This window comes from Halichoerus grypus, chromosome 6 (assembly GCF_964656455.1).
Source record: "Halichoerus grypus chromosome 6, mHalGry1.hap1.1, whole genome shotgun sequence".
NCBI lineage: Eukaryota > Metazoa > Chordata > Mammalia > Carnivora > Phocidae > Halichoerus > Halichoerus grypus.
The window spans coordinates 95,270,338-95,283,397 of NC_135717.1; the positions used below are offsets into that span (position 1 = coordinate 95,270,338).

Here is a 13,060-nt window from a genome sequence, read left to right on the forward strand (position 1 = left end):
TGCAAACGGCAAGATTTCATTTTTTTGACGGCCGAGTAGGATTCCATTGTGTATATATACCACATCTTCTTTATCCATTCATCTGTCGATGGATATCTGGGCTCTTTCCATAGTTTGGCTACCATGGACACTGCTGTTATAAAAATTGGGGCGCAGGCACCCCTTTGTTTCACTACTTTTGTACCTTTGGGGTAAATACCCAGTAGTGCAATTGCTGGGCCTAGGGGAGCTTTATTTTCAACTTTTTGAGGAACCTCCATACTGTTGTCCAGAGTGGCTGCACCAGCTTGCATTTCCACTAACAGTGCACAAGGGTTCCCCTTTCTCTACATCCTCGCCAACATCTGTCATTTCCTGACTTGCTAATTTTAGCCATTCTGACTGGTGTGAGGTTTGGATATGTATTTCCCTGATGCTGAGTGATGTGGAGCATTTCTTCATGTGTCTTTTGGCCATTTGGATGTCTTCTTTGGAGAAATGTTCAGGTCTTCTGTCCATTTCTTGACTGGATTATCTGTTCTTTGGGTGTTGAGTTTGAGAAGTTCTTTATACATCTTGGATACTAGCCCTTTATCTGATAAGACATTTGGAAATATCTTCTCCCATTCTGCCAGTTGTCTTTTGGTTTTGTCGACTGTTTCCTTTGCTGTCCAGGCACTGAAGATTAAGTGGTGAACAAGACAAAGATGCTATGCAAATGGAAGTACAATTCAAGCAAAGAAACCAGACAAAACAAAGAGTAAGCTAATAAGTACATTATTATCCAAGAGTGAGAAGGGCTCATAGTGGTAAGCCCAGTGTAGTGGGAGTATGACCAGAGAGGAAGGAAGAATAGGAAATCGGGTAGAGACAAACAGGGACAGACCACATATTGCCTTATGGACCCCAGTTAAGAATATGGAATTTATTCTAAGTACAAAGATCTATGGGATGCCTGGGTGGTTCAGTCAGTTAAGTGTCTGCCTTTGGCTCAGGTCATGATCCCAGGGTTCTGGGATTGAGCCCCACGTCAGGCTCCTTACTCAGCGGGAGCCTGCTTCTACCTCCGCCTGCCGCGCCCCCTGCTTGTGTGTGCTGTCTCTCTTTCTCTCTCTGATGAATAAATAAAATCTTTAAAAAAAAAAAAAAGAAGAAGAAGAAGAAGAAGATCTGCCAGGTAGTTTAGGAAGAGAAGTACCAGAGTTTGAGCTATTATTTGTTCTCAGCTCCAACTCCATCCACCCTTCTGTACCCTGCTCTGTGGTGCTAGAGTGGGGAATCTGCACACTCCATTTTTGCTTTGCCAGCTGGCCCTAGAAAGACAGAGTACAAGCCTGGGGGAGGAAGAAGGGTCTTGCTCCTTCCTTTTTGCTTCATGTGGGCTTGCTTGTGTTCTCAAGAACATCACCCCAGAAGGTTTCTTCATCCCTACTGCAGCACTATGTCTTCATAGGAGCAGCTGAATACAGCTGACCATTTTTCCAAGCTTTGGGGAACCCGCTTCATCACCGGTCCCCCCACACTAAGAGACACCAGCACCAGGGTTCTGTGCCTCCTCAGAGGTCAGAGTTTCAGCTCCACAAAGACCCTCCTCTCAAGCTTATTACTTCCAACCTTTTCTTCCTGTTCAGGAACAAGACAAGGATGCCCACTCTCACCAGTGTTATTTAACATACCATTGGAAGTCCTAGCCATGGAAATTAGGCAAGAAAAAGAAATAAGAGGCACCAAATTGAAACAGAATAAATAAAACCATCACTATTTGCGGATGACATGAAATTATACACAGGAAATCTTGATTCCACCAAAAACTCATTAGAACTAAAATTCACTAAAGTAACAGAACACAAAATCACTATACAAAAATCAGTTGTGTTTCTATATACTAATAACAAACCATTAGAGAAAAGAAAACAATTCCATTTACAATTACATGAAGAAGAATAAAATATCGAGGGGTAAATTTAACCAAGGAGGTAAAAGACCTATACATCTAAAAACTATAAGACAGTGATACAAGAAATTGAAGAAATTGAAATTGTGTGATACACAAATAAATGGAAAGATATTCTGTATCCATGAACTGGAAGACTTAACACTGTTAAAATTTCCATATACCTAGAGCAGTCTATAGATTCTATAGATTCAATGTAATCCCTATCAAGAATCCAAAGGCATTTTCACAGAACTAGAAACAACCATCCTAAAACCACAAAAGGCCCCAATAGTCAAAGCAATCCTGGGAAAGAAAAAGCTGGAGGCATTGAACTTCCTGATTTCAAACTCTATTACAAAGCTATAGTAATCAAAACAGTATGGTATTAGCATAAAAACAGAAACATGGATCAACAAAACAGAGCAGACAACCCAGAAATAAACCCACACATATATGGTCAATTAATTTATGATAAAGGAATCAAGACTATACAATGGGGAAGCAAGACTCTTCAATAAATGGTGTTGGGAAAACTAGCCAGCCACATATAAAAGAATGAAACTGGACCCTTACACCATATACAAAAATAAACTTCAAAAGGATTAAAGCCTTAAACATAAGACCTGGAACCATAACACTACTAGAAGAAAACATAGGGGATAAGTTCCCGACACTGATCTTGGCAATCATTTATTGGATTTGACATCAAAAGCAAAGGCAACAAAAGCAAAAATAAGTGGGATTACATCAAACTAGAAAATGATTCTGTACGGCAAAGGAAACCATCAACATAATGAAAAGGCAACCTACGGACTAGGAGTAAATATTTGCAACTATCTGATAAAGGGTTAACATAAAAACTATACAAAGAACTCATTCAACTCAATAGCAAAAAACCTCAAAAAAATATGACGGAAAAATAGGCAGAGGATCTGGGAACACATTTTATTCTAGAGAGGACATACAAATAGCCAACAGGTGCATGAAAAGGTGTTCAGTATCACTAATCATCAGTAAAATGCAAGTCAAAACCACAATGAAATATCACCTCACACCTGTTAGAATGGCTATCATCAAAAACACAAGAAATAACAAGCGTGGGAGAAAAGAGAACCCTGGTGCACTGTTGGTAGCAATATAAATTGGTACAGCCACTATGGAAGACAGTACAGAGGTTCCTCAAAAAATTAAAACTAAAACTATCATATGATCCAACAATTCCACTTCTGGGTATTTATCCAAAGGAAACAAAATCACTATCTTGAAAAGACATCTACACCTCTATGTTCACTACAGCATTATTTATAATAGCCAAGACAGAAACAATCTAAGTGTGCACTGATACACGGATAAAAAAATATGGTATGTATATATACATACATACACAATGGAATATTATTTGGCCATAAAAAATAAGAAAATTCTGCCATTTGCAACAGCATGGATGAACCCTGAGAGCATTATGCTAAGTGATATAAGTCAGAGAAAGACAAACACTGTATGATATCACTTATATGTGGAATCTTAAAAAGAACTCAAAGATACAGAGAACACCCTCGTGGTTGCCAGAGGTGAGGGATGGGGATGGGCAAAATGGGTGAAGGGGATCAAAAGATTCAAACTTCTAAACATACAAGGAGGCTTGGGGATGTAATGTGCAACCTACTGACTATAGTTACAATACTGTACTATATTTTCGTAAGATGCTAAGGGAATAAATCTAAAACGTTCTCATGAGGACCAAAAATATTTTGTAACTATGTGTGGTGAAGGATATAAGTGAACATACTGTAATAATCACATCTCAGTATATACACACATCAATTATCTACCTTATACAATTAAAACAATGTTACATATCAATAATATTTCAAAATTTTTTTAAGATGGGTACACATTTCCAATAAACAATTAGGAACATAAATCTGCAGCTGAAGAGGAAGAGGACTAGATACAGGAACAACTGATGACAGGTGGCAGCTTATCTGCAGAGACAATGCAAGTGATGGTAACACGCAAGCAAGGGTTCTCATCCGAAGTGATCAGACCACTGAGGCTGGAAAAACAGGGCAAAGGTGAAAAACCTGGTATTTTCAGTAGCTACAGATAACAACTCTTTGGAGTAGTCTGATTAACATGGTGGGGTCTCCAGTTTAAAGGACAATATATATACTGCCTAAGGCATTTAAATCAAAATTAAAAAAAATAACTGTGCCCCCAATAATTCTGAAGGTAGAGAACTGTGTGTCTTCAGGCCACGAGTCCACCATGTCTGGGGAAGTGTAAGAAAAGGTGAGAAGAGATCAGAACCACAGGGAACACTAACATTCAGGGTGGCAGCAAAGGAAGGAGAACAAAGGCAGTGAGAATGCAGAGGAACCACGTCAAAGCCTCTGTCACAGTAACCACAGTAACCACAGGGGCAAGGGGCAAGGAGACAGGTGAACCAGGAAACGCTCCTCCTGCTCCGGAAGTTAGTCGGGAAGAGGAATGCAGACGAGCCCCCTGGATTAAGCCAGTGAGGAATGGGGGGCCACGGTCACCTGTGAGGCAGAAGTGACTCAGTGAATTCAGAAAGGAAGGAAGGTGAGAAACAGATGGTGAGTTTAGAGGATGAGGCGAAAGGAAGAGCAGAAATAGGATAACACCATAAAGGGGTGGGAAAGGTCAAAGGCTATTTCAGTTTCTATCTTTGATTTTAGGGAGTGAAGACTTTGACAGAGTGAGATCTTAAGAAGGCAGGAAAGGATGAAGTGGGAGGAGTCATGGTAACCCTTATAAGAAATGGTCTCTTTTACCTTAAGAAGAGAAAACAAGATTACTAATGTATGGAAAGAGAAAGAGGAGACCTCCAGACCTGCTGGCACCTATTTCCTGGGGACCAGGAGGCGTCCACTAAGTAGGAGGTAGGACCTAAAGGGAAGTTAAAGGCACGAAAAGCTTGCTGGGAGAAATGCTTACAGGAGACGCATCAGGAACAAGTAAAAGCACAGCGGGGTCTGATGACAGCGACCTGAGGTGGAAATGAATGCAGCTGTGCAATTTTTTCCCAGCAGTGTTTAGTACTAAAACAGCACGAATGGGGGAAGCAGAAGCCGGGAGGGGTCCAGCAGCTCAGTCTGGCACAGAGCCTGAGGCAGGTAAAATGCCAGGCAATCCACGAGAAACAGAAGTGGCAACAGCAGAGTCTGGAAGGAGGAGAGAGTGACCATCAGGTGGCATTTAGAGCCGTGGACAAATACACGGAGGGATTAAAGGGGACCCTAGGGGTCCATATGTGTGTGAAAGCAGGTTCAAAAAGAACTGTGGTTGAAATCATGAGCAGGATTTCTTAAATTTAAGGTTGTTTTGCACAGAGCAAGTCTGGGTGATCTGCTTCCGGCTATGACTGCAGGATTAGGTTGGAGGAGTAAAGAATGGGGTTACTAAAATACCCCTCAGCACTGTAACCCAGTGGTGATAGTTGGGTATAGACCTGGAAGTGGATGCCAGAGACCCTGACTGACGACTAAAGAAGACAGCTCCAAAGCAGATACGAATTCCTCAATGGATGTGAGGGAGAACCCGGTGCCAGTAAACCTTTATGGCTAAAAGTGGGAGAGAATCATGTTGCTGAGAAACATGCATTTCAAGGGATAAAGACAATCAGACTAAGCGTTACCTGGAGGGGAGTAAAGACATTGAAGACTCTGCCTCTTGGTTCTCCTTATATTAAGGCAAGAGAAAATGAGTAATAACTGGCTGAGGAAATAATTTTAATGGAAGCAGGGATTTCCATCATGTAAGTGAGTAAGAAAATAGTCCCTAGTATCAAGGAGTGTTCTAGATACATCATACATACCAGGTCTGAAATCATGTCCCCAGTGGCTACAGCAACGAACTTCATCCACAGCAATCCGGGTAAATCTCCTGGCTTCATAGGCTTTCTCTAGTCTCGACATGAACATTTTGCTTTTTGTGATTTTCTCTGGGGTCACGTAAATTAGCTTTAGCTTGGAGTTTTTATTTACCATTTCAGCATGAACCCATTTCACATGCTCCTACTGAAAGCAAAAACAGACACAATGATGGAACTAAGCTAGTAGACTGGGATACTAAGCAGTAAATGAAGATGCTCGTTACTCAAGCCACAGCCTTGGACTGTTTTAGCAGATGTTGAGTTCATTAAAACAGACCATGTGCCAGTACTAAATTCAGGGCAACTGTAAATAGCATTTTAGTTGTTTACTTGTACCCAAATGTTGATAAAAGAATAATCTCATCTGACAAAACCAAAAAAAAACAAAAACAAAGAACAAAAAATAAAAATGAGAACACTCCAAGTATTTACTCTACGAAGACATAATTCTAAATTGTTCATAATAAATGCCAAAATATGAACTAAATGCAACAGGGATGATTATAAAGTTGGGTTTTATTAATTTTAACATTGTATTTGTGATCACTTCATATACCTGAACAAAATTTATTCTTGATTAGCTAGTTACTTTAATGATGCTATCAAATCTACTCAATCTCTTTAGGTTTTGTAAAGCATCCTATTCATTAAGATTTTGTAATATAAAATATACACTTTTATATAATAAAAATATATCTTAAAAGCTCACAATTATTGGGTTCTTAGTGCTCTATTTCATAAAATACTGAGCACATTAGGGGTCATATTTTTCTTTCTAACCTAATTAGGAACAAAACAAGTATAAAGAAACAACTGTGGATGTGATAGACAATGTTCAAACTGCTTTCATTGTCCCAGCAAATTCCTTGAGATATCCTTAAGTTTATTAAGAAATGGCTAAAGTGTATTAAATATTTCAACTGGTCCTTAAATGCCCCAGAAATCTTAGGGAAGCAAATATAAGGCTATTTCCTCAGAAATGGAGAGGTGAAAAAAAAAAAAAAGTTATATTCACATCCTATGAACTGCTAGTGAAAGCAAACAGAAAACCGGACTTGACCTTGACCCATCCTTTCTCTTTTTTCCGTCTCCAATTCTTCAAACAGCAGTGATGTGGCATGAACGTCTAATTATCTGCAACTTCTAGCTACTTTCTATTATTACTACTCTCTCTTTCAGGGTTAAGGAAGTACAGTAGTAGAAAAAAATGTTCTCCATATTCATTCTGTTGAATAGGAGAGCAGTTCGGACATGAGAATTTAAATAAAACAGAAATAGATGGGAAAAACTAAAGGAACCACGGCTACCTGGAGATTTGGCTGACACCAGGTCCAGAGGAAAATATGCAAAATGAGCATGGAGTAACTTCTCCTAAAAGCAAGCAAGGAGTCAAAAACTATGGGGTGAAGAAAAAAGATTCAGGAGCCAACCTGAAGAGATGCTCACTGCCCAAAGACAGGACTATTTCAGCATAACAAAGAATAATATGGATTAAAATCCATCAAATATGTTAAATATCCATAAGTTTATAATGATATTAAAAAAAAAAAAAGACCTTATTGACCCCAGTTAGAAATGTCAGGAAAGCATCTCTTTCTGAAAAACAGTAAAGAAAGGGAAAGAATTTTTGATCTGCAAAGAGTTAACAAGGAACAAGTTCTTTATAGAAAAAGTCTAGCTGATATAAGGAGTGACAGAATGAGAAATCATCACTTTGGAAGCCCCTAATTAAAGCCATTATTTAAGGCAGGCAATAATCATCAGCAGCTCTAAAGCCATTAGATGAAGAGGTGACAGAGAACTTGACAATAATAGAATAGGCAGATATCACCCGAACCCACTGTCCGAGCTTAACATCACACAAAATAACCAGGTTATGATGTACCTGCTGAATCGTGCCATGCGAAATATACTCTTGAAAAAAAAAAAGAAAAAGGCCAAATACAGTCAAGCTTCTAAATCTAACTAAAAGGAACAAAATGAACAACATCACAAGGAAGTTATCAGAAAAACCAGGATATAGCAAACTATAAGTCAAAGACCCTGATTTCTTCAAGAAATAATTTAAATTTACATGGGAAACAAAGAGGAAATAAGGGAAACCTACAGAAATATCAACAAAATACAACATAAACCATGAATCTATTCTGGACCACAATTTAAAAAAAGGAAAGTAAGTTTTGATGAGACCGAGAAATGTGAATATTTTTACTTAATGATTTTAATGAATCAATATTAAATTTTTTAGGTGTGATGATGTCATTATATTTTTCTGATACATACTGAAGGAGTTACAACTGAAATGATATGATGTCTGAGAATTGTTTCAAATAAACAAACCAAGAGGGAGGAGGGAGGGAAAATTCCGGGTATATAAATGAAAAAGGATTGATCATATGTTGATAATTGTTAAAAGTGGTTAATGGATACTTGGCAGTTTTATTACAATTCTACTTTTCTATACTTTTGGAAATTTCAATAACATCTTTTTAAAAAAAGAATAGCTAGGAAATGCTTATTCAACAGATGAAGGTAAGAGAGTCCATTCTCAAACAGATGAAATTCCACAGAGAAAGGGTATCTTGTTAGTAATGTACCGTTTATATTTACTTATCTTGCATAATTAGAAATTCTTGCTTACTATTTTCTAAAAGATAATATAAAACAAGTCAGCTAATGTTTACTGTAAAGTGCCAGATAGTAAATATTAGGCTTTGTGGGCCATACAATATCACAACTACTCGGCCATTATTGTGTAAAACAGTGGTAGACAACACGTAAATGAACAAGCATGGTTGTGTTCCAATAAAACTTTATGGACACTGAAATCTAAATTTCATACAATTTTCACACTTCACAAAGTATGCTTCTTCTTTTGGTTTTTTTAATCATTCAAAAATATAAAAAACCAAGCAACAAAGACTAGAAAGGTACATAGGCCACCACCAGAAACACCAACTTTACGGGTAACACAATGGCACTAAACTCATATCTTTCAATAATCACTCAGAATGTAAATGGACTAAATGCTCCAATCAAAAGACACAGGGAATCAGAATGGATATAAAAAAAAAACAAGACCCATTTGTATGCTGCCTACAAGAGACTCATTTTAGACCTAACAACACCTACAGATTGAAAGTGAGGGGATAGAGAACCATCTATCATGCTAATAGATATCAAAAGAAAGCTGAGGTAGCCATACTTATATCAGACAAACTAGACTTTTTAAAAAATATTTATTTATTTTAGAGAGAGAGAGAGGGGAGAGAGCGTGCGTGCGGGGAGGGGCAGAGGAAGTGAGACAATCTCAGCAGACTCCCTACTGAGTGTGGAGCCTGATATGCGGCTGGATCTCACGACCCTGAGATCACGACCTGAGCTGAAAGAGTCAGATGTTTTACCTCAATATCATAAAAGCCATCTATGAAAAACCCACAGCGAATATCATTCTCAATGGGGAAAAACTGAGAGCTTTCCCCCTAAGGTCAGGAACACAGCAGGGATGTCCACTATCACCACTGCTATTCAACATAGTACTAGAAGTCCTAGCCACAGCAATCAGACAACAAAAACAAATAAAAGGCATCCAAATTGGCAAAGAAGAAGTCAAACTCTCACTCTTTGCAGATGATCTGATACTTTATGTGGAAAACCCAAAAGACTCCACCCCAAAACTGCTAGAACTCATACAGGAATTCAGTAAAGTGGCAGGCTATAAAATCAATGCACAGAAATCAATGGCATTCCTATACACCAACAACAAGACAGAAGAAAGAGAAATTAAGGAGTCCATCCCATTTACAGTTGCACCCAAAACCATAAGATACCTAGGAATAAATCTAACCAAAGAGGCAAAGGATCTGTACTCAGAAAACTATAAAATACTCATGAAAGAAATTGAGGAAGACACAAAGAAATGGAAAAATGTTCCATGCTCATGGATTGGAAGAACAAATACTGTGAAGATGTCAATGCTACCTAGAGCAATCTACACATTCAATGCAATCCCCATCAAAATACCATCCACTTTTTTCAAAGAAATGGAACAAATAATCCTAAAATTTGTATGGAACCAGAAAAGACCCCGAATAGCCAGAGGAATGTTGAAAAAGAAAAGCAAAGCTGGCAGCATCACAATTCCGGACTTCCAGCTCTACTACAAAGCTGTCATCATCAAGACAGTATGGTACTGGCACAAAAACAGACACATAGATCAATGGAACAGAATAGAGAGCCCAGAAATGGACCCTCAACTCTATGGTCAACTAATCTTTGACAAAGCAGGAAAGAATGCCCAATGGAAAAAAGACAGTCTCTTCAACAAATGGTGTTGGGAAAACTGGACAGCCACATGCAGAAGAATGAAACTGGACCATTTCCTTACACCACACACAAAAATAGACTCAAAATGGTTGAAAGACCTAAATGTGAGACAGGAGTCCCTCAAAATGACATATCAGATAAAGGGCTAGTATCCAAAATCTATAAAGAACTTATCAAACTCAACACCCAAAGAACAAAGAATCCAATCAAGAAATGGGCAGAAGACATGAACAGACATTTTTTCCAAAGAAGACATCCAAATGGCCAACAGACACATGAAAAAGTGTTCAACATCGCTCGGCATCAGGGAAATCCAAATCAAAACCTCAATGAGATACCACCTCACACCAGTCAGAATGGCTAAAATTAACAAGTCAGGAAATGACAGATGTTGGCGGGGATGCGGAGAAAGGGGAACCCTCCTACACTGTTGGTGGGAATGCAAGCTGGTGCAGCCACTCTGGAAAACACTATGGAGGTTCCTCAAAAAGTTGAAAATAGAGCTTGTATACGATCCAGCAATTGCACTACTGGGTATTTACCCCAAAGATACAAATGTAGGGATCCAAAGGGGTATGTGCACCCCGATGTTTATGGCAGCAATGTCCACAACAGCCAAACTGTGGAAAGAGCCAAGATGTCCATCGACAGATGAATGGATAAAGAAGATGTGGTATATATATACAATGGAATATTATGCAGCCATCAAAAGGAATGAGATCTTGCCATTTGCAACAACGCGGATGGAACTGGAGGGTATTATGCTGAGCGAAATAAGTCAATCAGAGAAAGACATGTATCATATGACCTCACTGATATGAGGAATTCTTAATCTCAGGAAACAAACTGAGGGTTGCTGGAGTGGGGGGTGGTGGGAGGGATGGGGTGACTGGGTGACAGACACTGGGGAGGGTATGTGCTATGGTGAGCGCTGTGAATTGTGCAAGACTGTTGAATCTCAGATCTGTACCTCTGAAACAAATAATGCAATATATGTTAAGAAGAAAAAAAAAAGAAGATAGCAGGAGGGGAAGAATAAAGGGGGGAAATCGGAGGGGGAGATGAACCATGAGAGACGATGGACTCTGAAAAACAAACTGAGGGTTCTAGAGGGGAGGGGGTTGGGAGGATGGGTTAGCCTGGTGATGGGTATTAAAGAGGGCACGTTCTGCATGGAGCATTGGGTGTTATGCACAAACAATGAATCATGGAACACTACCTCTAAAACTAATGATGTAATGTATGGTGATTAACATAACAATAAAAAATTTAAAAAAAAAACAGTCAGATGTTTAACTGACTGAGCCATCCAGGCACCCCTAGACAAACTAGGTTTTATTTTATTTTATTTAAAGGTTTTATTTATTTGAGAGAGAGAGAGTGCACAAGCAGGGAGAGTGGCAGAGGGAGGCTCAGCAGGGAGCCTCATGTGGGGCTCGATCCCAGTACCCTGGGATCATGACCCGAGCCAAAGGCAGATGTCTGACCGACTGAGCCACCCAGGCGCCCTTGATAAACTACATTTTAGACTGAAGACTGAACAAGACATGAAGAAGGCCATTATATCATAATTAAGTAGTATATCCATCAAGAAGATCTAACAATTGTAAATATTTATGCCCCCAACTTGGCAGCACCAAAATATGTAAAGCACTTAACAAATATAAAGAAACTCATTGATAATAACATAATATTACTAAAGAACTTTAGCACCCTGCTTACAGCAATGGACTGATCATGTAAGCAGAAAATCAACAAGGAAACAATGGCTTTGAATGACATACTGGGCCAGAGGGAGTTAACAGATATATTCAGAACATTGGATCCTAAAGCAGCAGAATACACATTCTTTTCAAGTGCCCATGGAACATCCTCCAGAATGGATCACATAGTGGGTCACAAATCACCCTTCAACAAGTCCAAAAAGATCAAGATCATACCATGCATATTTTCAGACCACAACACTATGAATATTGAAGTCAACCACAAGAAAAAATTTGGAAAGATCACAAATACATGGAGGTTAAAGAACATCCTACTAAAGAATGAATGGGTTAACCAGGAAATTTAAGAAGAAATAAAAGTATATGGAAACAAGTGAAAATGAAAACACGACAGTCCAAAATCTTTGGGATGCAGCAAAGGCAGTCCTAAGGGGGAAGTATATTCTAATACAGGCCTAACTCAAGAAGCAAGAAGTCTCAAATACATAACCTAACCTCACACCTAAAGGAGCTAGAAAAGGAACAGCAAATAAGGCCTAAAGCCAGCAGAAGGGAAATAATAAACATTAGAGCAGAAATAACAATTTCAAAATTAGTTTAATAAAGCTAAGCAAAAATGCATTTAATGATATATGATAAGAAACAGTATATCAAAAAACATAAGTATTTGCCAGTTGAGAGTTAACCTACAAAGAAGAGGAAGGTGCTTGATAAGTATTCAAAAAACAGTCTGAATGTTGATAAGGGAATTCAAAATATCATAAAAATCTCAAATATCATCAAGTTAACAATTACGTAGAATTTATGTAAATATCTTGTTTAGAAGTGAATCCCTGGAAAGCAAGGCCCACAAAAGCATTGCAATTTGAGAGTCATAGTATTCCAGTATAATGTGATAGCCAGTGATAAACATGATGCTTAGCAAGATCTTGAATCAAGAAAGTTGTGTTCACTAGGGCAGGAAAATAAACTAGACTTTGGCAAGAAGTTTGAATCTTTTTTTCTTGTTTAATTTTTCTCTAGTTAAAACTTAGAAAAGTTAGGTAAGAATCTTCTTTTTCCAGGGGCACCTGGGTGGCTCAGTCGTTAAGCGTCTGCCTTCGGCTCAGGTCATGATCCCGGGGTCCTGGGATCGAGCCCCACATCGGGCTCCCTGCTCCGCGGGAAAGCCTGCTTCTCCCTCTCCCACTCCCCCTG

The 13,060-nt window shown here is 38.8% G+C and overlaps 2 protein-coding genes across 4 annotated transcripts in view; both read right to left on the reverse strand.

The window, feature by feature from the left end:
* The window catches only part of LOC118527529 (ATP-dependent DNA helicase Q1-like), a 336,638-nt gene that overhangs the window by 310,915 nt on the left and 12,663 nt on the right, over nucleotides 1-13,060 (reverse strand). For both annotated transcript variants that reach the window (XM_078075739.1, XM_078075738.1), the window contains exon 4: nucleotides 5,757-5,955. In XM_078075739.1, coding sequence (XP_077931865.1) covers nucleotides 5,757-5,955 — 199 coding nt within the window. The remainder of the gene's footprint in view (nucleotides 1-5,756; nucleotides 5,956-13,060) is intronic.
* Nucleotides 1-13,060, reverse strand: part of LOC144382351 (cationic amino acid transporter 3-like) — a 100,420-nt gene that overhangs the window by 74,728 nt on the left and 12,632 nt on the right. The window lies entirely within an intron of this gene.